This window comes from Haliaeetus leucocephalus, unplaced genomic scaffold (genome assembly GCF_000737465.1).
Source record: "Haliaeetus leucocephalus isolate CR32 unplaced genomic scaffold, Haliaeetus_leucocephalus-4.0 Scaffold450, whole genome shotgun sequence".
In the NCBI taxonomy this organism is placed as follows: domain Eukaryota; kingdom Metazoa; phylum Chordata; class Aves; order Accipitriformes; family Accipitridae; genus Haliaeetus; species Haliaeetus leucocephalus.
The window spans coordinates 13,188,089-13,214,945 of NW_010972886.1; the positions used below are offsets into that span (position 1 = coordinate 13,188,089).

Genomic DNA, 26,857 nt, shown 5'->3' on the forward strand with positions numbered 1-26,857 from the left:
CGGCGGCGGCGGCATGCGTGCGCCCCGGCGGGCAGCCGCGGCGGCGTGCTCCCTCGTCCTCCTCCTGGCCCTGCTGGGGCTGCGGGCAAAGGTACGTACCTGGGCACCGCGCGTCCTCCAGGGCTGCAGCCCCTCAGCGGGAGGGGAGAGGAGGGAGGGAAAGAGAGGGGAAACTTTAGCGAGCCTGAGTTGGGCTCTCGAGGCCGCCGCGCAGAGCGGGTTGCGGTAATTTTGCCGCTTTTCCGCGAAACGCGGCTCCCGCAGTGATTGCGGTAGATGGCTTTTAAAAAACCCAAACTTTCAGTGGTGCACAAGGTGCTGTTGCCAAGCTCCTCCAGCGAGAGTGGAGTTAACTGCCGCTGCTAACTTTTCTGCGGAGATGGCAAACGCAGAAGTCCTCCTTGCAGCAAGACTTAATTCCCTGGGAATAAAAAATGCAATTACAGCAAACCGCTTTTTTTCGAAATTACTTTTTTTGTTTGTTTTGTTTTTAACCAGGGCTAATTGCAGTACTCTTGGGGTGACTAATGAGCAAGGTCTGAATCCCAGCTGGGCAGCCTTGAGCGGGGAGGCTATTTCCCCGTCTCAGCTGCACCTCGGACAAGGCAGAGGGGTTGCATTTCCAGGGTGCTTTAGCTACATCGTTTTGTTGGGTTTGCCCTCACGTATGCACTCTTGGTTTGGTTTTATTTTCTAAAGATATAGAAGCTTCCCTCACACACACGGTGGTTTTTGGAGTTGGTACTTAAGGTTCTTTTTTAGCATTAATGGCATTATTTGGTTGGGATGATTTATGAGCCTTTCTCATGAAGGTCTGATAGGGAAAAGCTTGGAGTGGTTGGGGTTTGGTTTTTTTTTAAATATTTTGCATGGGCTTCTTGAAAGCACACTTAAAATACTTTATCCTGTCTGCAGAGTTGTTGTAGATTGTGTTTGGGAAAAAAGTGAGGTAACTGTCTGTTTCTTGTTTCTTGTTTTGTTTTTTGTTTTGTTTTCTCCTCTGGTTCTTTCTTGGGATTAACAGGTGACTTTAGCATCGGGACAGTTCGAGTTGGAGATCTTATCCATGCAAAATGTGAATGGTGAACTGCAAAATGGAAATTGCTGTGATGGCACCCGAAACCCAGGAGATAAAAAATGCACCAGAGACGAGTGTGATACCTATTTTAAAGTTTGCCTGAAGGAGTATCAATCGCGGGTCACTGCTGGCGGTCCTTGCAGCTTTGGATCCAAATCCACTCCCGTCATTGGAGGAAATACCTTCAATTTAAAGTACAACCGGAATAATGAAAAAAACCGGATTGTTATCCCTTTCAGCTTTGCCTGGCCGGTGAGTTGCATGGCCTGCTCTGGCTCTGTGTCTGTTGGATGGTGCTGCTTGAGATGGCTGTAGTAAGCTAGCTGAGCTCTAACTTCTTGCGCAGGGGGAGAGGGACCAGGATTGGGGAGGGAGCAGGCGTCTTGGCAAGAGCGTCGGGAATCCGCAGCACAGAAATGAGTAAAATGTGGTGGTGTTTTTGTTTTTGTTCCCTGGGGCTCACAATGCACAGCCTGTTAAATTTGAAAGTCAGATGTGCAGTGAGGGGGATCTAAATGGGTCAGGGAAGCAAACCCAGTATCTCTGCACTTTACAGCATGAATAAGTCTCTTGAGACTTAGAAGGTCAGAAGTTCGGGGTTTTTTCTTTTTTCTTTTTCTTTTTTTTTTTTCCCCTAACCAGTGAAGTCTTGGGCTTAAGCCAAAAGAGCAGTGGGTTAGGGGCTGTAGAGGGATCCCGTGTGAAAAGTGTGTGTCATAGCTGGCCTCCTTCCCTGGAGCGTGTTTGGGAAGGCTTCCTGCTTCTCCCAAGGGGAAATCTTGCTGCACTGCTTAGTGTTGATGGGAGCTGCTGTTACTGCTCTTGTTGAACTAGTTGCCAGCTTCCCTGGGAAGCTTGCTATGTTTTGAGATACTTGCAGCTTCTAGAAGCTAAAGACTGAGAAAAGCTTAGCCTTAGCTTATGGTCCATTTCACCTACTCCTCCCCACAGCACACCTTTTTCTGGCTACTTGCCTCTGCAGTCCATAGATTCTGTCTTCCCTCTAGTTGTGTGCAAAACTTGATGGCTCAAGGAGGTGGGGCTCTTTGCCAGGTACTTTCACGGTGTTGTCCACTCTAACAAATACCGTTCAGCCTTGTAGAGCGGTGAGATGGAGGATGGGTGACCCCCTTCATTAGCTGAAGCCTGCTTTGCTGTTGGTCATGTAAAGAAACACTCACTTAGACTTCAGTGCTGCTTGTTTCTTCTGCTCAAGAGGGTTGAAGCTTTGAATATGGTCAGCTCTGCAGTGGAGTCCTGTACTTGTTGCACAGAAACTGAGGACCATCTTTACAAAATGGCCATCACCCGGGACAGACCCACAGATGCAGGCTCCAGGGCTGTGGGGTTTTTGGACGTAGAAGACTGCTGTGGCTTTGGATGGCAGGAGGTGCATTGTTTTGTGCCCAGCAGTACTGCAAACAGGCAAGCAAAAACTGAGGATGACTGGTCTGGGGGCCTCTTATGCACACACGTCAGTTTGTCTTTTTGAGGTGGCTCTCTGGGATGCTATGGTGTAAAAGCTGAAAACTCCCAAATTTATGCTCCTAAAACTTATATTTAGAGATCACCTAGGAAACAAAACTGTTTTCCCCCCCTCCCCTTCTCCAGAGGTGCTGAGCAGACAATTTCCCACTGACTGCCTTGGGATATGTTGATGCTCAGCAGTTTTGAAAATCCAGTCATCCTAACCTAGATGCCTAAGGTCGTTTTTGTGAGGGGAGGAGGGCTCTTACGTGCACGCAGGGGAGGAGTGAATCTTGTTTCCTATCCTCTGTCACTATCACAGCTGGTGAGGTGGAAGCATGCGTAGACTTTCTGCTCTTTCCAAAGCTTGGCTCTTCCTAGTTAGATAAGGACTGGTTGCTGGGGGAGCCTGGACTTTTGGCGGAGAAAGCCTGCCCCAAAAGCATTCCTTCTCCAGTTGTAATGTAGACACCCACTTTGTAGTCCTACCGCCAAGTGCTGCAGGCAGCCATGTGTTCTTGAAATGTCCTGTGCTGCCTCCTACCTGCCTCCTCTGTCAGTTGTGACTTCTGGAGTATTGAGGGCTGGAGAGGCACAAGGGTGAAATCAAGTCTGCATTTTTAAGGAGATGGTATTACAAAGTACAATAGCAGAGTTAACAAAAGTATTCTCTGTTAGAAGTACAAGTCCTTCCTTTCTCTTTTCTTTCTCTTTTTTTCTAACATGAAATGAGATAAAACTGTTATCAAATATGCCATCAAAGGGATAAAGGGCTTTGTAAAAATCTGAGGTATTTGAAGCTCTGCCAATGGCTGCAGCGCTTGTGTTGCAGATTTTGACTTTTTTCAGAAAAGTCAGGTTCATCAAGGACTTTTTTTTTTTAACTAGCCCCCTACCCTGCTCCCAGTAATTCCAGTGCCTTGAATCTGAAGATACATGTATGTATGTAAAAATGATGTGAAAACTGAATGTGTTCCTTCTAACAACCCCTTTCTTCATAGGGTTGGGAAGGGAAATCTGTGGGTAGAGGGTAGGTTTTTGGGGGTGGGGACCCTGGGACAAGTTTCTTAAGCTTGCCTGCATCTTAGTAAAAGAAATGCTTCTATTGTCCTGCTGAATCTAATTGAGCACTGGAATCCTAGAGCAGCAGCAGCAAAACTCCAGTGCAGCCTTTGAAATGTGTAAAACTCGACAACTTCAGACACTCTGGTTCCTAAGACTGGAATTTTTTGAATAAACTCTTGCATATTCCCATGCAGAAATGCACTTTTTGAGATTGTGATGATAGTCTGTTTGCAATTATCAAGCCTGCCTCCCAGCTTTAACTTCCATAGGACACAGCTTTTATGCTAGCCATTGTGACTTTCAAATGGCATTTGAACAAAAGAATATTTAATGTGGCAAAGCTCTTATTTGTACTAAAATTGTGTACACAAATCATTTTAGGCATTTTGAAAGCTCTACAGATAAAGTAGTAAACTTAATTAGTCAAATCTGATGCTGAAATTTCAGAACTTAAAAAAACTTCAGACAGGTGAATACTGTTGACTTTACTAAAAGCTTGTGACTAGCATTGCATTTACCAATGTGGCTAATCATAAGAGTTGTCTTTGAATACGTCCAACTGAAAATTATAGTAAAGGTAATAGGAGCTAGACCAAAACGTTAATCATATTGCACTTGAAAATTCATGCTCATCTCTGAATATGTATTGTTTGTGTTCTACTGTCTGAGGGAGGCTTTTCTTGGATGTTCCAGCTTGAGTTGGTAACATAAAGAAGTCTTGTTGCCTTGAGTACTTAAAAAAAAAAAAAAAAAAAAAAATCTCTTCCCATGTCAAGCTGCCCCCTTACGCTGCTTGTGGAAAATAGTTATATTGCATTAGAGGCCTTTATTCATGCAGGCGAGAAAGAAAAGAGAATGGCATGCTTTAAATGTATTGTTAGATTTGGCTTGTAGTTGTAATGTAGATTTGAAATGTTGGAGTCTTATGAATAACTTATGCAATTTGCTCTTGTCAGTTTTAATATGTACCCCTGTGAGTAATGGGTGTGGAGATGGTGGGCCATAAATTAATTTAAGTGATGGGAGGTTTGAGTAAGTTGCTAGGAAACAGGGCAGCAGACAAGCATAAAGGAACTGGAGTGCATCAGAAAGCTGCCCCTGCAGTAGCTAGCAATTCTTCAGTAAATTGAAACAATAGGGATGATGATTTAAAAAAAAAAAAAATACATGTAGGCTTGCTTCTTGCATTCATTTTGAGACTTCAGTGACTTTCTTGACAGGCAAACTTGGCTTATGAAGCCATACAGAAAAGTATGGAACGAAAGAATTTCCATGTTCCACTTGTCAAAGTCTGTCTCAACAAGTTTTGTTTCATGGTAGACACATGCTCTTCTCTGATGTAAATCAAATCTCTTGCCTTTCTTAAAGAATCCAAAGTGTGATGTGTGCTGCACCTTAAGGGAGCTGTGCTTGAATTAACTAAGCAAAGCTTAGCACTAAACTTTGCTTTTGTGTAAAAGATCTTTTGGGGGTTTGGCGAGACTGAGTAAGGAGGAGGTCAAATTTGGCAATTCCTTTGGTATGCATAGCTCTAATTTCAAACGGCTCGTTTATCCTGAAATTATGATCTTTGTAATTATTTAATATTGGGGCTGATTATACCAACACACCAGGAAACTACTGAGGTGGAAAAAACCCTCCAGCATCTAAATGACTTTAGGTTAAAATACAATTAAAAGTGTTTTAAACATCTTATTTCAATCTTACTAAAAAAAATAAAATAGTCAGCCTTTCCCCTTTTTAATGACAAATCTTACTGCTACTGGTTCCTGAAGATGTAAAATACATTTTTCTGGGTATGGGTTTGTTTTTTCTGGCTAGAAAGAGATAATGAAAGAGCTTTAGTGTGTTTTAAGCTTCCTGAACTTTTTCCCCCGGTCATGACACAAGACATGTTAAAGTAACAGCCTTTTGAATCTGAGAGAAAAATATCACTTCGTTCAACTGTTGTTTTGTTGTTGTTGTTTTTAAAAACAGTAGTTCACAGTCCTAAAACTAAAGCTTGTTTTTTGATTTTGATTTTCTCTCCCTCCAGTTAACTTTTTGAAAACTTGTGGAAGCAAATGCTAGATATTGTTCAAGCTTTTCTTAAAGAATGCCTGATAAGTCATCTTGGAACATGAGTAGATCAGAAGAAATTTTTATAATAACAAAATACATATTAATCAAATCTACACTGTGTCATTTATTGTTAACTAATAATTCAAGAATAAATCTTCAGCACTGAAAGTGCAATGTATTGCCTAGGATTACTATCTAAAACAGAGCTGCGAGTATTAAGTGATATCTGAAGCATAATTAGCATCCACAAGGCTGTTTTTTCCCAGGACTGCAGAGAAGCGATGCATCCATTTGCAGGTTTTGGACTTCTTACATGTTCTTAAGAGTTACTTATGTTCCATTCAGTTAGGAACTTCATCTTCCTGGTAAATCTATTTGACTATATTACCATAATATGTCTAAAAATAAATCCTCATCCTGCCTGCTCCTAGCATTTTTGTTCTTGTTATAATAAAGGCCTGCTCTAGTTTAACTTCAGTGGCAGCTGGACTGGGCCTAACATTGAAGCTTATTCCTAAACTTTCTCAAACTACATGTGTCCAGCACTGTCAGCTTGTTTATGCAGCTGGAAGTCTGCATGTCTGAAAATGAATTGCATAAAATTGATGCTTTATGCTTAAAATTCTAGTTAAGTCAAGGAAACTTATGACTTCATTGTGGACTGAAGATTGGAATAGAAGTAAACTAGTTCTGAAGCTAGTAGAATTGGGCCGTAGCTAATTAAGTGAGATGATGTGCCACATAAGAGGCTTGCACTCTTACATGTCACTTATTCCCACTTCAGTTCTGAAGTCTGATACCCTGCAGTACGTGCAAAAACCTTATGCTACAGTTGTTAAAAGTATTTCTGTGTAGATAATACTAACAACAGGGTTGGTTTTGAAAATTCAAACTAAACTTGACTTTACATTTCTGCTGATGGATAGAAGATTTAAATGTTAATTGACACAGTTCTAATAATTTTAGCTGGTAACCCATATATGCCGTAACATGGGGAAAGATGTCAAAACTAGAAGCTGTTGTGTTCATTTCTTGTTAATCTGCGGAGCTCGTAGTTCTGTGGTCACTGTTGTGCAGCATAAGTTACACTTGTTATTCTTGTAGTATTCAGAAGAAACTGTAAAATGTGGATAGAAGTGGTTAAAGTGGTTTGTAAATAGTCAAACATGCAGAGTCCCTTACCAGCTCAACCCAGTTCTTATACACTTAGGTAAATAAGTAGGAAGACTTCTTGTTCAGGCTTGCTCTATGTGAACCTGACTGTTTTGCTTGGCTGGCTACTAGGTATTCTCTCTATTAACCTTGCCACCCTTTTGTAACTGGTGCATTTAATTATCAGTGGGATGCTTTAAACAGGTAGGGGGACTGATAAGAGCAGGTAATCTACTTGTTGGGGAAGGTTGAAAGCAACCATTGACATTTTGGCCTACCTGCTAGTCTTTGACAAGCAGGGCTCCGTGAGAAAATAACTCTGTAACTAGATAAGGTGCTGATTAAAATGCTGTTGTTGTATGAAGCACCCTGGTAGCTGAGATCACTTAAAATCATTAGTTTAAAAAGAAAGTAAAAAAAAAAAAAAAAAAAAAGCTATACATTTCTCTCTCTCTCTCTTAAAGGAGGGGAAGAGTGAGGACCCAAGTCTCCCCCCTCTCTCTATCCCAGTACATTGTTCAGTTAATGCATGCTAGTTTTATGATTGGAATACATTGTAGTCCGGCCACCCAGACAGAGGTATTGACTGCTAATATTAACCAAGAACAATAGTGTGGCCATACTGACTGCAGTGAGGATTACAGAACATAATGGGGCCTATCCAAAAATAATGCTAATACAGGACAAGCAACAGGAAGCAGCAGTAGACTCAGCATTGCTCGGCTCCCAGACAAACCATGGACTTACTTCACACAATGGCAACTTCAGCACATTATGTATTCACAGGATACTCATTATTCCAGCAGGCTTCCCAGATCAGAGATCAGCCTGGTTTACTGGATGCTTAAGCGTATGCATAGTTTGGATAGCGGTACTTTTGTGACCATCATTTGGCAGGAGGGTGGCAGTTGTATCGCAGAGAAGGTCTTGACTTCAGTTACTGGCTTGGCTTGTGCCAAGGCAGAATGGGGGGGAAAGTCTCTCCTGGAAGCTGCTAATATAGTTAAATTTGTTTTCATGTCTCCTTTATGTGGCAACGAAGTGTTTACTGGCACTAACAGCAATGAAGGAACTACTCAAAATGAAGACGAAAGGAACAGTGTGCTTTGTTTTCGTGTGGGCATGTTCTGATAGGACTCTTGGCTGGACTACCTGCTTGAGGTTCAGCCTAGCTCTTGGCCATGGACTCTGAGGTGTGAGATTGTTACAGCTTAGCCTTTGTTTATATATGCAGGGTTGAGAGAGTAACAGCTTTATAGGGTGTTGCCTTATCCTTATGTAGGCTGGCCCAAAGAAGAGCTTCCTGATGATGTTGTATTCAACAAAGGGTTAAGAGGGTTAGGTTGTCTGTTGTCAGAGTTGACTGGCTGTCCATGGCATGATGTTGTGGCTCATCTATATAGCGTCATCGTGACTTGTCACATGGCAACAGGGGTACCCAAGTGAGAGTCTTGCTGACATTCAGAGGAAGTGGTTTTGTGACTAGCCTTAACTCTGCTCAGAGACGCCCTCCTCCCTGGCCCTTGGGCACTTTGAAATATGCCTCAGTTTCCCTCTTCCCTATCTCGCCTCCTTCTTCTAGCTGAAAGGAGGAGGGATTGCCGGTGCTCTTGGCAATTTGCTGTGGCCTGCTGTGACAGCGTGCCAGTCTCCTTGCTGTCTTCCCTAGGACGCAGGCAGGGTGGGGGCACCATTCTCAAACTGGTCTTCACAGCTGTGCATGGCTGGCAGAGCATGAGGAGAACATTGCTGGGCTTAACCTGCTCTCCTTGTTTGGCAGAGGAGGAGCAGGCGCAGCACTCAGAATGCAAACTTCCCACTGCATTTGTCTAGTCATGGTTTCACATGTTCAGCAAAGCTCTTGCATGGTTTAACCACAAGGATAGGAGGGAAAGAAGTTTGACTAGTTGCAACCTCTTTCAAAAAGGAGGCAGTCCTTTCACTAATGAGGCTGGTGTTTTAATCTTGCTCTGTCCCACTGACTTGCAGAATGCCTTTAGAAGCCAAAGTACAAAACCACCTCTTTTGTGTGGATGTCTGGCTGAAGGGAGGGGAGAAGGTAATCAAGCTGAGAGCTTTAAACACCTTCTGCTTACCTGGACATGCTAGTATTTCATTTAAATAACCAGAAAAGAAGTTTCATTGCCCTTTCAGACCCTTAAAAGGGACGGTTTCCAATGGATTTCAGGGTCTTAATAGTCTTTCTTGAGTTGTATTATCAATGGATCAAGACTAAATTGTGGTGTCTTGTCATTGAGGAGAATAGCTCTTGCACATTGATGCTTTCTTTGTTTTCTGGAGTGTGAACTCAACCATTTCCATCCTCTCATAGCTTAACTCATAGGAGTTTTGCTTAAATTTGACCATGCTGCCTTTCAGTCCTCTGGGCTGATCAGACTGTGGATGTTCTGCAAGTGTGCCGGCTTGCTGTTTCTTTCAAGCTGCCTTTCCTCTCAAGCCAGAATCCCTGCCTTCTGGTCAAGCTCAAGTTTACAGTGGCTAATTGGGTGTGACTCCAGAAAGTTCACTGCTGCCTTGTTGCTTAGGTCATTTCTTTGATGGAATAAGGTGCATGATGTGGAATTCTTGTGTCCGGATATATATATATATTTATTCAAAGATGGGCAGAGGTCATCTATGGGCATGGGAAAACTTAAACCTCCACGCTGTAAGTAGTCATTCCTGAGATATCTGAATTGTTGATCTATAGAGTGGGGATGATATGCACTTTTAAAAAATCTCAACAGTGCAGTGTTTGCACAAAATTGGGGTTTTGGGGGGGAGGGGGGGGGAATTGGCTAGAGGTATGCAATAGTTGGATTGTTGAGGGGGGTGTGCTACTGTTGTTGTGGGACTGTGGGTGTCTGTGTGCCTTTTGTTCAGAAGTGTCCCATCTTGAACACAAAGTCTTGTCCTGTCTGCCTCATGCTGAGAGGGACAGAGCCAGGACATTAAGCTGCCATTCTTCGTATCATCCCTTTTCAGGACAGGAATTCTTCGTTTAAAATATTCAGATGAGGTAAGAGGAGGCACATAGAAACAAGGGAATTGCTAGGGTAGGTCTATTTCCCCCTGCATTTTGTTTCCATCCAGTTAAGCAGAAGCGTCTCCTCTCTTCAAACAAACTCCTGTGTGGTGTTGGAAAGTGGTCACACAAGTATCTAGCAACAGTAGCACTTAAAGCTAGGATTCAGCCTTTCCTTTCCTTAAGGGCTAGGTGTGCTGGTAAACAGTCCTGAGAACCAACTGGGAACTGTTGCTATGAGTTTAGACAAAATAATCTTCCAAAACAATTATGCAAGGCTGAAAGGAAAACATCCTTAACTTTATTGGAAGTAGTGCTAGTTGCCATAATTCATTCTCTATATCATAATATTTTTTTTCAAGCTTGCAGTAACACGTTGTGCTTGTGCTTCTCAATGTTGGTAATTAAACCGGTGAGGAAGCACCCAAGATAATGCAATCTGTATCTGTAATATGGCTCAGGAGTTCTATTCTGGTTTTGTTTGTTTGTTTTACCTCTGACTTGTGTAAGGACTTCTTAAATCTGCTTTAAATAGTGTTAAATGATCATGTTGTGGTTTATTTTCAGAGTGTCTTTTGTGTTGACAGACTTGGTCTAGAATAGTAACAACTAAGATGTAACTTTCATGAAATGTTAACCAAAAATGGTTTGGGCCAGTGGAGCCTCTGCATAGAAGTTTGGGCCCATGTCTTGGCTTGCCCAGCTTTGCTTGCTTTTGGAAGCATTTTCCCACAGTTATCAGTGAATGAAATGGAATCTTAGTCTGCTTTGAATATGAAACATATTTAGGCTATATTGCAAGCTGGTGTCCATCACAAACTAGGTTTTCATTCAGAGGCTGCATGCTGTGTCCAGTCGTGAGAAAGCAGTCTGCTTCAACTTTTTTTTCTTTTTTTTTTTTCAATCTCTCTTCCTAAGGAATTTGAGGTCTGCCTTACTCTTGCACCTTGTAGCAGCTTACTCTCAGAACTGTATTTTGGTTTCTGTTACAGAAAAGGCGTTAAGTGCTGCAGACCACAAATGAGCAGACTGTGACTGAGTGCAGATACAATTACGAAATAAACCTTACGATACACTGCTGCTACAGCAAAGCATGAAAACCCTTCATGGAGAGTTTTTGTTTGTTCTATTATTGTTCTGTTCACCAGAAAGATGTTATATTTATTACCTCATTTATAGTTGTTGTTATTATTATACCTTTTCAAGTCATATTTTTTCTTTTTTTTTTCCTCAGCTTTTTTGTGGGATGGGGGAGTGGTGTTTTGTTTTTGAATCATTCTGTAAGTTTGGATGTGGCTGGCTGAATGGCAATTTTGAAAGATACAGCCTGGATAATAATATCTCAGAGTAGAGCTGGGGGAGGGAAAGATGTTTTAATGGCTCTTGTTCTCAAGTTAGAATTGAAGATAAAGGTGGCTTAGATGTAATAGCTGGCGTCTTTCCAACCTATGGAGTCACTTCAGTTAGTTTATGCTTATGATTATTATTACTGGAGTGTTAAAGAGCTCATTGGCAGATTAGTGCATCTGTAAATGTGACACGGGGTGGATAGTGCATCTTCCCTTTCCCTGCTCTTCCAAATAGTCTGATCTTAGCCTTTGTTTTACAGTGCTTCTCTCTCACCCCACCCCCTTCCCATGTCCATCAGTTCTTCCCTCAGTTACCTGATACTTGTGGGAGCTGCAATGGCCCTCATGCAGACAAAGCTTTCAAAGGGGGTGCTGAAAAGCAAAGTCCCTAGAGATTGCGCTGTCAAGGCAGAGCACAGTAATCTTAGCAACACTTCTTGCTTTCAGGATGGTTGGGGGAAGGGACATCAAGAGTACTCTTCTGTAACTAAAATTCTTTTGAAGCAGTTGTAGAGGGTGGAGGTTTGGTTTGGTTTTCTTGGGGTTTTTTGATGCTGCTAAGCTAGCCCAGTGTTTTCTGTCTTCCATATGCAATTCTTCCACCCATGCTTTATTGTGGCTACAGCATAGTGTCAAAGGCTGTACTTCCTGGTTAAGTACATAAGATGCATTAATGATGACAAAGATGAGCTATCCAAGGTGAAAGGTCTCCTAAGTCAGACTGGATAAGGTAGCTTATGGGGTTTCAAGAAGATCATGTTTGTCTCAAGTATAATCTATTACCTATTTACGTTTTCAAGTACTCCTTTTTAGGGCAGAGATCAGGATTTTTCTTTTTAATTAAGATGGGGGGGTGGTTTGGTTTGGGTTTTTTTTTTCCTTAGTCATGTATAGCTTTGAAACTAACTCTTATTTCTTTTTTGCAGAGATCCTACACATTGCTTGTTGAGGCATGGGATTACAATGATAACTCTACTAGTAAGTATTCATTGCGTTGGTTTGTTTACTTTGGACACCTTGATTTCTTGTCCATTTAAAGGTTTTTGGTAGTCTAATGAACTTTCTGTGAAGTAGAGCATGAGGAGAGGGAGAAACTCTCCCCCAGACAATTTGGAGTAACTACTCCAGGCTCTGCAGCAGCCTGTCTCCCTCACATTGCCTGTAGAGGGTGAGTAGCTCGCTTACCTAGGCACCAATGGTGTGATGCCTAAAAATAGATGTTATTAATTCCCTCTTTCTCCTTAGGGAGAATAAAAGCCAAGGGTTTTTTTCAGGTTTTTTGGTTTGGATTTTGTTTTTTTTAATTAGGACTGATATTCAGAAGCCTAAGTCTTGTTGACTTAGGATCTCTCTATAAACTATGTACTTCTCAAAAATGAACATCTGCTTTAAAAAAAAAAAAAAATCTCCATAAGACTTGGTACAGATATCTATCTAATGACTGTAGATGAGAAACAGGAGTGACTACCAGCTCTTCCTTGGAAGCTGGATGGCTAGAGATTTATATTCAGGGGTTGAAAAATATTTACCAGACACATCTGGTAGAGCTGGCTGGAAATCAAGGGTGGGAATCTTTTGCCTGGAATGTCTTTGGTTGGTTTCAGAAACTTTCTGCTAAGCTTTTCCTGTTGGCTAGAGGAAGCTGTATAGAGTCTCTTGGCATATGAGCTGTTCTGCTTATTGCCTACTGTTACTGAAGTAGGTGGGCAAAATCAGCTCTATTTTCAATCTAAGGCTTTAATAGTGTGTGGTAAAAGCTGCAGGAGAAAGTATGAATCTGAACTCATAAACCTTTTGTTGACACAACAAGCCTTTTCCTTCAACAAGGAAGCAGCAGCACTGTGGCCCATCTTGCACAAATCTTGCAAGAACAGCTTGTAGCCCACTTTGGAATGCCAGGTGACAGCCGCACAGTGATGGAATGGACTTCGTGCTTCATGAAAGAAGGGCCTTGTAGAAATGCGCACAGTGCTGTGGTTTTATGTTTAAAATGATGAAGAGTACACTGCTTAGGAATGGCCTTTGAGTCTGGGAACCTTTCTGCACAGATCTGCTCTTTAGTTCTTTTTTTTAACATACATGGGATGTCCTATTAGTTCTTAGTTCCAGAAAAGAAGTTTTCCATTGCAGATGATTCCTGTTGCCTGTTAGTGATAGCCACAGTTTGCTTTACAAGCCATGTTTCAACACTGTTGCAGTACCTGTGATTTCAGGCCCTACCCCAGCACAGTCATGGAGCGGTGGCTGGGAGACTTCATGGCTCTTGACTATGGAGTGTTTTATGGAGGAGTAAAAAATAGATTGCTGCAGCAGCAGTGTTGTATTAAAAATGGAAGATGCCTGAATTCAAAATGAAGGTATTGTTTACAGTAGGATCTGAGAGTTTTTTCAGACTGGGTCTCTGCCACTTTTACTATTATTAGAGCTCATCTTTTTTCATGAAACAACTGCATTTCCAAAGCTACACAATGAACCTTTTCTTTGCTTTCATGTTCTGGAAGTACAATTGTCTTCAGACAAAATTGCCTCATTTCTCAGCAGTGCATTTGACCAAGTGCAGACATGTTCTTACATATGTTCCTGATTTGCATTCCTGCTCTAGCTTTGCTGTCACATATCCATCTGTAGGTCACTTCAGTGACTGTACTGCACAAAGCTTTTCCTTTGTACTGCATCGCTTTACTTAGAGTCAGCTTTCCCATAGCTGAAGAATAAGTCTTGAAGAACTAGTTAAGGAAATCAGAACTAAATAATTGTCATCATATAATGTGATGAGTATTTTTTTTTGATGTCCAGGATTTTCTTTTACCTTAATTACTACTGAATTGTAAGGACTCTATGAGAGCTCTCAAAAAAAAAAAAAAAGGAAAAGTGGGTTTAGTAGGCTTTGTGTAACTTTTCAATAGCTCTAGCATCCTCTGATGAATGCAGTTGTTGGGAGATCCTAGAGTGGATGCTTCCTTCCCCCCTCTACATTCCACTCCTCCTACGTTCCCTTTACCACATACTCTCTCTTGTCTCACTTCCAAGAGTGGCTTGCAGTTAAATTCTGGCCCTGTTGAAGTTGATGAGAATCGTGCTTTGTTGGAGCCAAGATTCAACTTTAATGGTTTTCTTACTCTGGTTCTTGTCTAGATGCCATCTTGCTACTGTCGCTTCATATATAAAGCTAATGGCGCTGACATTGCATCTCAAACTATGTCAAAGGGCTATTGTAAATTACTGGTATCAGTTGCATGCGAATTCCAGTCGGGCATAAGGTAAACCAAGCCATAACTGGAAGTTGACTGAAACAAAGACTTTCAAAAATAACTGTGGTGTCCTTGGCCACCCAAACTGCCTAGAGGAGTCTGGGCTTTTTTTGTTGTTGTTTGCTTCCCGATGCTGCATAGTTAAAATTTCCAGAAGCTGGAGCACTGAGAAGCAAAGGTGGGTAGTCACAATAGCTAGTTTCTCTGTGCCTAAAATCTTTGATACAGTTGCCCACTGAATAAAAAGACAGATTAATAGCTTTGAAGTGTAGCCACAAAAAGTGAATGAAAGTAACAAACTCTCTGACAGCCAAGTGCAGAGTGGAAGCTAATGACATACAGAAAACCTCTCTCTTCCACTTCATCAATTGCTAATTGGTTAATGTTTCCTCTAACCTTTCTATCAAAGCATGGGATTCTGAGTCAGATGATGTCAGGGGAATTAGGAAGACCGCTTTCTCTCAAGCCTAGCTGACTGCTTCTTTTTATTTACTTAACCAATCTGCTGCTTTGGGATTGCTTGCTATGAAACTTAAAACATTGTTTGTGCGGGCTAAGAATGGAAGAGTTGTTGCAATGCCTTCCTGAAGTCTGGGTCAGCACACTTGTGTAAGTGTGTATGACAGGTGGGAATAGGGAAGGGTGGAGAAATTTTTGTACAAGAAAGAACATGCTAATACTTCATTGTGAAAACTGTGGGTGATGGCTAATGGAAAGGGATCTTAAGTCTGTGAGACCTTACTTGAATTTAAATGTATGGTGGTAGCTTTATAACGTGTATCAAATGAAAGGCATTTTAGCCATGATCCAAAGTGAAATTGCAGCTGGTTTTCATCTGGGCCCTTAAAAAAATAAAGTCCAGTAGACTAATAAGGATGTTTCCTTTTGAGTTCAGCCTGTGGCTAAGGGCTCAAAAGAGCCAGTGGCTGGAGTGAGATGTCGTAGACATACAGCAGGGACATGCTTCCTAATGAGCTGGAAGATAGGGGAAGAATGATAGAGCAGAGGCAAGAGGAAGGATCTCTTTTCCAGGGCGACTGTTTTTCTGGTGCCAAGGACTGAAATAGCTGTCAGTGGTATGTGCCCAATGGGGAATGGGAAAAGACTGCAAAAGCAAGAGTTTGGGGCAGGGGAAGTTGTTGGTGGTGGTGGTGGGTGGTTTGCAAAACTAAATTGAGTGTCATTCCCCTTTTCTTCTGCCACTTACAGGAGAAAAGGATAGAGTAGTTTTACTTGCAAGAAACAGGATGTCTTTATGCACAGACTTGGTATTTGGGGAAATGCATTTGCTTTCCAACTGTGCTGTAGATCCAGGTGTAATCTTGGCAAGTGCAGAAAGCCATCTCCAGCATGCATGAGTGGAACTATAATCGCTTGACTAGCCCCATTCAAGGCAAATAGATATGCATCTGCTTAAGTACCTCTTAGAATTAGTCAGTAATCTTGTTGATGAGATCTAAGAGCCTTACACCTGCACAGTACAGGGTATGATATTGCTCTGGATATACCAGTATGGAAAAGTCCTTAGGCATCTACATTACCTGTGAATGGGATTTAAATTAATAAAGGCCTGCATGCATTTGAAAGTCTTAGACATAGATGTGGGTTTGGGGTCTTAGTGCCAATGAATAATAAAAACTGATTTAAATGGAAAGTATTATAGAACCAGAAATACCAGAAGGTTAATAAGAAGTTGTTGCCCTTAATTTCACACTGTAAACGTTTAATGAATGCTGTAGTCTCAAGTCAAGAATACCCCCAAAAATGGGTAAATGCTTACAATGTGTGTGTATTGACACTTTTCTGTGGTTGTGCAGCAAGTGCTTTGTCTTAACTTTATTCAAAACTGTAGATAAGCAGGCAGGATCTAGTGGTGAATTGATAATGGGTATCTGAAGCTTGAGAAGCCTGTTTGAAAGTTCTTTTTGAAAGCTACAAATCAAAGGTCCTTAGCAATACCTTTAAAAGTATTTGAGATGAAAAACTGCCCATATGTCATCTTAAGCTTGATATAGCTACTTCATTAGTCTTCAATTCTGCCTTATGTAAAATCCCCAAACTTTCTTTTGTAATTGTTGGAAGAACAAGCTGAACATAAGTACATTTTAATTCTTAACACTTGAATGTGCCAGTACTTCACGCGCTGCTTTCTAATACATCATTGGCAAACTGCCCTTCTACCTAAAATTCTTCTGTTGCTGGATTATGCTCCCAGATCCAGAACAGTGTAGCCTGGTACTTATTTTTGGTTTTGTTCTATGTCTGCAAAGATATTTTGGCTGTTTTATGATAAACTTTCACTCGGCAGTCAAGTGCTTGCTAGCAGCAGGTTGTAAGGCAGCGTCAGATCATTTAAGTCACAAGACCTGGACTACAAAGTGAAATACCACAGATATATACAATGTTCTGAGCTAATGTGAAATATTATTATTTCAAGCCATAATTTAGACAGTTGTAGGGCTCTCAAAGCCAGAAGACTTTTGCTGGAACTAAATGTCAAGTACAAAGTCTAAACTTTTAAATGCTTTATAGAGAGAAGGGGGAACTATAGCACATCTGCAGTAATTTGAGTTCTCTGCTTGGAACTCTGGTAGTCTTGAATTTTTAGTGTCAGTTAACATCTGAAGAGAGGACTTCCACGGTATTTCTCAGCCAAAACCTGATGAGATCACTGATGTCATCTGAATGCCAGCATTGCTAGTTTTCAATTCGGTGTTTACACCAGAGTCCCAGAAGGCTGCAAACCTTTTGTGGTGCTTATGTTCCGTTTGTAGACATTGCTTTATTAGGCTATTGTAGTATGATGTTTTTGTAAATATTCCAGTTAAAACAAAATTAGTACCATTAATGGAGAAGCAGGGAAAACCACATTATGTACCAATATATTGGAGCTAGAAGTAAAAGCAGCTGAATTTTCTTTAATCATGAACTGTATGATTCTTATTGGATGTTCTTACACTGCAAAATGGATAAGTGATTGGCAGTAACTTAACAGTCCCTTTTGATTTCAAGCTTTGTTCAGTTTGATAATGCTGCATGTGTGTTTCAGTTAATGGTTTGTAGCTCCAGGGCAGCCTTGTCTTGCTCTCTAAAACAGAAAATTAGTAAAACCAAGTGGCTGCCTCAGAGTCTTGCCTGGAAAGCTAGAGCGCTGTGATGTGGGAGGTAATGATATCTAAACGAAGTGTTAACTCTGACATCTCTTCTGATTTCTAGATCCTGATCGCATTATTGAGAAGGCATCCCACTCTGGCATGATCAATCCAAGCCGTCAGTGGCAGACTTTGAAACATAATGCAGGAGTTGCCCACTTTGAGTATCAAATCCGTGTGACTTGTGCAGAACATTACTATGGCTTTGGCTGCAACAAGTTTTGTCGACCAAGAGATGACTTCTTCACTCACCATACCTGTGACCAGAATGGCAACAAAACCTGCTTGGAAGGCTGGATGGGACCAGAATGCAACAAAGGTTTGTGACAAATGCTTGATCCCCAAATGATCAGCGGGCTTGGATAGGATTTGAGTGCATTGTATCCACGTTGCAATTCAGTGGTCAGTTTGTGCAGGCAACAGGGCTAAGGACTGATGGGACAGCAGCTACTCTTTACACAGAGAACTAGGGACAGGAGACTAGTTTCTGCCTTGTTTTAAAATCTTGGAGAGGTCTAAGTGCTGGGCACTTAGCAGATGTGTTCTTTTTCTGATTATCCACATCTTTGCCCTTGGGAAGAAAACCCAGCCCATTGACTTCAATGGGAGTTCTGCTGCTAACTTCAAAAAGGATTTCTGCTTTGGTGCAGAACTTCAAGACAAGCAGGAAGGAGAGACTTGTTTTAGAGCTGACCCGGCAAGTGTAAAGCTTTGGTGTTTGAGAAGTCCCAGGCTGTTTGTTCTACCTGAGATGATGTTTAACATGTTTATTAGGGAATGACAACTTCCTAGGTAATTTCAGAAGGAGAAGGCAGGACTCTGAGGAGGAACAGACTATCAGGATGTCTTGCTGACTGAGTTTACCTGCAGTTTGAATTGATGCTCATCTTAATATCCTGTCTGTTCAGAGAGATGGCTCACAAGTAAATCCAGAGTAGTTAAAAGTTGCTCTGAATGAGATGTAAAGCCAGGGAGAGTAGGCCAGTTCACCTGCAAAAGACAGAGAAGGGAAACCTGTATACTCTAAGTGACCTGAGCTCTCTGAGGCGAGTCGGCTTCTCTTGCATAAAAACAACTCTTTGAACAGCATTAGGTACGATTCCTTTGCAAAGCTAGCTGATAGATTTCCTATCACAGGGAGCCACTACCTTGGTTTTCCTTCCAGTAGACTTGATATGAGAGACTTGTTAAAACCTTGGATTTAGTAGGATTACAATGCTGGTTAGAGATTAAAACATTCCCACGAGTGTGAAGATGCAGGAAGCAGGCAGCATGCTGATACTCTCCTTTTTTGTTTTAACAGCTATTTGTCGTCAGGGATGTAGCCCCAAGCATGGTTCTTGCACAGTTCCAGGAGAGTGCAGGTAAATGCTCCCTCTCCCTCCTTGTTTCTCCCCACCCCACCAAATAATTAAACAAGTGATGCTAAACACAATAGGATTGGGGAGGGAGGGTGTTTTTGGAGTCATGTTTTTGACCAAGGCACATTATTCATGCTGACTTGCCCAGAATAAGGGGAAGCAGGCTTTTAATGCACTGATAATTTTAAGAAGCTTTTGGTTTGTGAAATGGTGGTGCTGGGGGGAGGGGGGTATGGGATAAATCGTGTGAATGCTGCCTAATGAGCACTAACTAATTGTTTCTGCATAAATAGTGCAAATGTTTTGTGGGCATGTTTTTTTCCAACAGCCTGATTAATAGGCTTTTTCAACTACAAGCTTGAAGTGTAGGGTGGCTTTTCTCTCTTCTTCTCCCTTTCACTGCTTCCCCCTTCCTCCCTCCCACCCCCTGGTTTCTTCCATCAGTAGGCAAAAGTCAAGCATTCTTTAGAATGGGATTAGTTAAATCTCTTGGTTCCTTTACCATTGTGAGCTGGACTCCGAGTGCTGAGAGGTTAATAGCTGGGATGAAATCTTGTCAGTAGGCTCTGATGAATGCAGAATTCTGCTCCTGTACTTTGAAGTCCATTCTGTCCTGGCAAGGAGACAATGAAAAGCAGAGTTATCCATAACCCAACAATTAAATATTTGGAATGCTTCAAAATACACAGCATATATTTACAGCACAGGGAGGTTTTCTCCCTCACTAATAGAGAGTTAAAGGATATTAAATGTGGACATTCTTTATCAACAAACTGGTTGTAAGTTGCTTCATGTAACCCTTTATCATATCTGTTTACATGTGATAGGGAACTGAGGTCTTCTGAGGTTACAAAATGTTGATACTGATCCTGTGTAGGAAGGGTTAAAAGTGAAGCTTGGGTATTCATGAATCAAACTCAGAAGTCTGAAGGAACAGGAAGTAGTTTTTCTGCCTAACAAACATATTGGTGGATTCTCTGTTGCTGGAAACTTTTGCATGAAGTAGACTGCTTTTCTTTCTAGATAAGCTGTAGTGCAAACAAGAACAAAATCTGGGGTGTCTGACTATATTATATAAGAGGTCAGCCTAAATAGTTACAGTAGTTCATTCTTTCTCTCTGTCCCTGTAATCTGTGCTTCAAAAACAAACAAAAAAAAATCATCAAGGAATGTTCTGAAAGTAAGGTAGGAAGTAACTTTTCATCTTCTACAACAGACATGGCAAAACGAAAGTCAAGCCGCAGGATGGACTGCTGTAGGTTGTTCAGTGATTTTTAATGTTTAGCAGCACTGATACAAGCTGGTTAACCCCCAGAATACCAAATCTAAATCTTTTTTTAATTAAAAAAAAAGAACAAAACCTGGCAAGTAGTAGGAAGTTTTGGGGGGCCAGATGGTGAGAGGAGTCTATCAGTCAAGGCTACCAGTGATTTGTGCTTCTGTCATCAGAATAAACATGCTTTGTAGGGGTTGCTGTCTCCTAGTCAGAACAACAGGCTTTGTTTCCAGATTTTTTTTTCTTTCCTTTCTCTTTCTAAGTCTCTTACCTCCCACTCACTGCCCAGACATGCACTAGTGCTCTTATTTACTTAAGGTGCAACTTTCCCACACTTGATTTGCATAGTCTTGAAACAATGCTGTCCTTCTGGTGCTTTCAGATAACTTCTGCTTGCCAAGTTAGACCAATATCTTTAAAGTGAACACAGAAACAAGATTTTATTTTCTTTTAAGTTTTGATGAGTCATATAGCCTGTATGTTACAAATGCAACAGAGTTTTAAAAATAAAATACCAGCATAAACTGCTCTGGGTTCTGGTACAATAGACAACTTGCAAACATTCTTAAAATATCCTTTTCCCTTTTGGTGCAAGTCACTTTCTTTAATGCAGGCCAGCCAACAAAACCATATTTACTCATGAATCACTATACAAGGAAAGTTAACTTTAAATTTCTCATGAGAAACTGCTGCATACATATTATTAAACAAGAATTATTACTGTGAATCTTTTTCTGGAATTGATATCTGACTTTTTTTTTAAATGCTTATAGCCTTATTCAATTTTGTTTGTTACACTTTGAAGCTGATGTTTGAAGAAAGTCATATCTTTGGCTCTAAAGCTCATGGCTTTTTTCTGCGTGTTGTTTTTTTTAATTACTTGTTTCTCTTTACACGTGCTTTAAAACAAAAAACTCCACCCCTTTGATTTGGCAGAAAGGAGTAAAATTCTTGATTTGGATACCTATTTTTGCAGGTGATGTCCCTTAGTTTTGCTTGTGTGCAAACTCACAGGCAAGTTGCACTGAATGCAATACAAAGTAAAAGGGTATGTTCCTAAATTTTGATCTTTGTGCATTCTTATTATATTTCCTATGCAGAAGGATTTTCCAAGAGCTACTTGAAGGAGGTTCTTTTGCCTGATCTGGTTTTCTTTCATGTTCTTTGCACACAAAGACACAAGTTGGACTAGCTTGCTTTTTTTAATAGCTATTTCAACAGCAGTCTATTCAAAGTCAATGAGAAATTCTTATTAGTTTGTGTGTTTAAAAAAAAAGTTGATTAGGATGCAGTTTGTCACCTGAGTTTTCTAGAAGGGAAGTTGCACTTACCACTAGCTGTGTGTGATTACCCAATGGATAGATCCTTCCAGCTTTTTCCCATGAGAAGAAATTGCCAGTAGAAGAATGGTGTGTGGGGGTTATAAATAGAAAGCTTAGCTGACTTCAGTACAGATTAAGTTTGTTTTCATAATTTAGTGACAGCTTAGTGTGTAATTGCTGCTGATCAATTACTCTCAGGACCTATTAATGAAATGCAGTAACTCAACAAACCCTTGCTTTTCATTTTCAACTTGTGTTCCTTGTTTCTTTCTATGAATCCACTTTAATTTGAAGAATCCTTGGTCTGCCTTGCTAGTGAGAACTAAATGAAAGCCAAAATGAGCTTTCCCTTAAGGGTGCTTTACTTTAAAAGAATATCGTCCTTTTAAGTACAGAATTCAGGTAGCTCATTGATAGTGGCAGTAAATACTTTAATTTCATGTCTGGAGAAGAATTTATTATTTAAAGTTTCTTAGAATTTGATATGTTGTAGTTATTCCCTGAGAAGAGGTTAGCATAAATTGAACTCTGAAATACACTGACAACTGATCTTCTTTGAACACATGTAAAATCCTGATGTCTGCTGTTTTCTTTCATCTCTTACTGTGGCCCAGTCTATACTTGCTGTGTGTCTTCTAGTTCAGAATAAGGTTAACTTCTGATAGAGCAGAGAACTCCTAATGCTTTGCTACTGCCTTGCCGAGGGCTCAGAGTTGGTGTTTATGGTTTTGTTTGTCTCCCTGCAAACCCAGCATGGCTGAAATGCCTGGAACCTTGTATTTATGAGCATCTCTGGATAACTATTGTTTCCACTGACTTTTTCTCCCCCCCTCAATTTATAAAGCACCCTGTCAAAGTCCAGAGATTGATTTGTAGTGCACACCCACCCTCTCTGCCACATTTGTATGAGGCTCCAAAAGAGTATTATTGTGCTCAATGGCCTCATGCTGGTTCTCTCAGAACAGTTATTCTTTTGTCAGGAGGCTAGCTACAGAGACCTTGGCAAAACTACTAAAATGTTTGTTTACAAGAAACCATCAAACAAACCTTGAATAGCTTCTCCCCTCCCCTTGTCCTGCCCTTCTCCCCCACCTCGCCAGTCTTTCTCCAAGCTTTGGAGTTCTACACTTGCAGCTAGACAGAGCAGTTCTAAGGGGTTTTCGGTTTGTTTCCCTGTTCTGATTTTCTTTTTTTTTCTTTTTTTTTTCTTTTCTAAACAAAGGTGTCAGTATGGATGGCAAGGCCAGTACTGTGATAAGTGCATTCCACACCCAGGATGTGTCCATGGCACTTGCATCGAACCATGGCAATGCCTCTGTGAAACCAACTGGGGTGGTCAGCTCTGTGACAAAGGTATGCTAATCTTATGGATAGCCAAGTGTAACACTTGAATTTTAACACTGGCAGATTTAGCAAGGAGAGAGTGCACACGAGACTGAGTGAGCGAGCCTCCTGAAACATGGTGGGAGTTTTTTGTCCTTCAGCTACTTAGCGTTGTGTCCTCTGCTGTTCTGGTGTTGTTAGCATACAAGCTCAACTTTTCCCTGTCCTGTCCTACTCTTGTGTGCAGATGTATTCTGTAAAGGCTCTAGAATAATGGAACAAAGCATGCATGTGGTGATGCTTCTGTTCTTTTTCAACAATGTCTTTAATGCTCCTCACCTCTTGCAGATCTGAACTACTGTGGAACCCACCCACCCTGTTTGAATGGAGGTACCTGCAGCAACACTGGTCCTGATAAATACCAATGTTCCTGCCCTGAGGGCTACTCAGGACAGAACTGTGAAATTGGTAAGTGTTTGATGCGGCTGCTGAGCTGCCACTTGGCAGTTAATTCTTGCCAGCTTTTAGTGGCTGGTTTTGGATATATTTTATGAGGTTGGGGAAAATTCAATTTCTAATATTAATTATGTCAGGGCTAGCCACAAAGATCCAGACTTGCTTGTTCATGCTTCATCATGAACAGTTGGTATTTCTGAACATCAGCCTGCTGCTCACCAGAGAGATCACTACAAGTCCCCTTGTCTGGCTCTGACTCAAACAGGTGCAAGTCAGTGTGTTGATGAGTTTAGCACAGAAGATGACTTCCTGCTGGCTAGTAGCTTTTTGATTCACAGCTCTCACAGGAGTGCAGTAATACATCAAGAGTAATGATGGTGTGTCCAGAGTAGAAGCATGTGGAGGGAGCAGGGGGTGGCTTCTGGTGATATTGCTATAGTCCCTACCGTGATGTACTTCTGTCCCGGTGCAGCGGAGCATGCCTGCCTCTCTGATCCTTGTCACAATGGAGGAAGCTGCTTAGAGACGTCTACAGGATTTGAATGTGTGTGTGCACCTGGCTGGGCTGGACCAACTTGCACTGATAGTAAGTCCTTTCAAAAGTGAATTAAAAATGTGTTAGTTTGCTGTTTTAGATCAGTCTTTCTAGTCCCTGATAAACTTACAAGGGCAGCCTACTTAACCTTTCCCAGCTTTAGCATTGGTTCTTGGCAGCCATTTATAACACTGTGCACTCTCTTCTCCTTGCTTCTTGTACCAAGGTTTTTGTTAAATGCCAGGGGAAAGAATGGCCAATGTTCTCCTGAAAAAAGCAGAACGCTGAATTTTTGTAGCATTCTAGCAAGTTGTTTAAAATACTGTTCAGAGAGACTTGCTGGATCAAAATCTAACTTCCGCTTGCAAAAAGGCCACGGGTGTAGACTTCTTCCCCTGTGCTTCGAACTCCCTTTCACACTACTATTATTTTTCAAGGGGGCTTTTGCTGAAATCAGAGTAGACCTAGAAATTCCAAGCCGAAGTCCTGTTGTCTGTCTTTTCCTCAGGGCAAATCCTAGTAGCAGCAACCATTTATTAAATTTGTGAGTTACTGACATTGCCTGTTCAGTAACAGAGGTAAGCCTCTCCTTACTCTGCATTACAGATATTGACGATTGTTCTCCAAATCCCTGTGGTCATGGAGGAACTTGCCAAGACCTAGTTGATGGATTTAAGTGTATTTGCCCACCTCAGTGGACTGGCAAAACATGCCAGCTAGGTGAGAACTGCTTTTCTCTTTGTCCAGTGTTGCTTGGGGTGGGGGCAGGTAAATGCAGGAGGAATCGTAGTCCAGCAGGTAAGGGCAGTGGTGCCCTTTGCTTTACACACATTTATGGTTCCAAAGCCTATGGATGTATTTTGGCACCTTGAGAATATTAAGTGTCGATGTTTGCAGGACTGGGATCTAGGACAGTCTCAAAGCATAGATGGCTTTCTTCTGTTGTTGTTATGCTGATGCATGCTAGCAGTTGAAAGAAATGGTTAACTAAGCCAAACAGACATACTTTAAACCATAAGTGAACTGAAGTGGGGAGGGTGCATGTGTATGCCTTCCAGTCCTGCCCCCACATGTATTTCTTCCTTTAGCCTGTGAGAAAGTTGCTCTATCTCTTCAGCCATGTCAACTCCTCCAGACCAAAGAGTTCACAGCTGGGTTCCAAAATGTGGATGACCTCACGAAGAATGAGCTGGCTGCATTCTTTACACAACACACTAATCCCAATAACCAGGCTGCAGCACTCCTCCTTCAAAATGCTTGGTTGAGATGTGTGTGGGGGAGGGAAGTTGCTCTTAATGAGTGGCTGGGTAATTATCAAATAATTAGTGTAGTCTGTATGTTCTAATAGCAGAGAATTTGAAAGAGACTTCAGGACTTCAGAGACTGATGTATGATTGACTTTTGTTCGTTCAAGTCACGCTAATCCATGCTGTATCTTACAAGTTCCTCTTAGATCTGAATGAACTGCTGATTATTGCTGTGAAAACCAGCTGTAGGCTTTTTTTTTCCTTCTCCCCCCTGCTCTACAAGCCCTGCATTTGGCCATTCACATTGTTTTTTCAGATGCGAATGAATGTGAGGGCAAACCCTGTGTCAATGCCAACTCCTGCAGGAACCTGATTGGCAGCTACTATTGTGACTGCATTACTGGCTGGTCTGGGCACAACTGTGATATAAGTAAGTGTCTATATCCTTGGGTTTATTAAAAGCCGGTTGTGTGTGTATGCATGTATGCCACTGAGTTCTGACCTCAGATTTAAACACCAGGCAGAGTCCCAGTGGTTGATGTTTTTAGAAACGGAGTAGTTGGTGTGGAATGAAAATACACAATTTTATCAAACTCATTAGTCCATAACATAGCTATATTCTGATAAAGTGACTAAAACAATGATGTGAAATTTCACTGCCTCTAGCAGAAGAATCACAAAAGGTTCCCACCCATTATAATAACCTTATCTCAAGGAAGGCACACAGGAAACTTGACAAAAGGTTTATCTAGCTGCAGTTTTAGAGATATTTGAACTCTGTATCTAGTGTAAATATATTTTTGCCTTCTAACCACAGTAATTTTATTACAGATATTAACGACTGTCGTGGACAATGTCAGAATGGAGGATCCTGTCGGGTAAGCCATTCTTGTTTTATTTTGGTTTCCCTGAGACTTGCAACAGTAACTAAAACATTTGAGTTGAAACACAAATAGTGTGGAAAATAGCAATTAGCTGGTATAAATTGTCATTTCTTTGGAGTTGGGGGAGGGCCTATGTCATGCTACAGCATGTCAGGGTATCTCTGTAGAACAGCAAGGGCAAAAAAAACCCCAAACCTGCAATAAATGACTCATTTTCACTGCCAGTGTCACCAGTGAATGGGCTGATTGTTGTGCAAACTACCTACTGTAAATGGAGGTACTTCACTTCCAAATGTGGATTAATGTATCCTGCCTGGAAATTACGAATATAAGCCAGTACTGGCGTGTGTGTTTATTTTTCCCCCCTAAATATTCTTGCCTTGTTTGGACACAGGAAGAGGATTTTTTTCCCTCCTTTTTTTTTTTTTCTTTAATAAGAATATATCAACAGGGAGGAAAAAAACTTGACTCTAAATTTTCTCATTCCTTTCCAGGACTTGGTTAATGGTTATCGGTGTATCTGTTCACCTGGCTATGCAGGAGATCACTGTGAGAAAGACATCAATGAATGTGCAAGTAACCCTTGCATGAATGGGGGTCACTGCCAGGATGAAATCAATGGATTCCAATGTCTGTGTCCCGCTGGTTTCTCAGGAAACCTCTGTCAGGTAAGAAGCATGGGAGAAAGGCAGGCCCTGAGCCAGTGGTATTTCTACCAGCTCTCTGGATCTGTAAACTGAATGCCTTGCATCCAGTGAACCATAGTATAAAGTTGTACTTGATATCGCTGTCAGTCTGCCAAGAAAGTGCTTGATTAGTATATATTGGGGGGGGGGGGGGGGGGGGGGAAACA

General features: G+C 41.4%; 1 protein-coding gene across 1 annotated transcript in view; it reads left to right on the plus strand.

Moving 5' to 3' along the window:
• The first annotated feature begins 13 nt into the window (after nt 1–13).
• JAG1 (jagged 1) overlaps nt 14–26,857 on the plus strand; it is a 35,813-nt gene continuing 8,969 nt past the window's right edge. Inside the window, exons 1-12 of the mRNA XM_010574803.1 lie at nt 14–91; nt 1,025–1,330; nt 12,124–12,175; nt 17,665–17,919; nt 18,904–18,964; nt 22,782–22,912; nt 23,231–23,350; nt 23,811–23,924; nt 24,480–24,593; nt 25,437–25,550; nt 25,952–25,998; nt 26,499–26,672. Coding sequence (XP_010573105.1) covers nt 14–91; nt 1,025–1,330; nt 12,124–12,175; nt 17,665–17,919; nt 18,904–18,964; nt 22,782–22,912; nt 23,231–23,350; nt 23,811–23,924; nt 24,480–24,593; nt 25,437–25,550; nt 25,952–25,998; nt 26,499–26,672 — 1,566 coding nt within the window. The remainder of the gene's footprint in view (nt 92–1,024; nt 1,331–12,123; nt 12,176–17,664; nt 17,920–18,903; nt 18,965–22,781; nt 22,913–23,230; nt 23,351–23,810; nt 23,925–24,479; nt 24,594–25,436; nt 25,551–25,951; nt 25,999–26,498; nt 26,673–26,857) is intronic.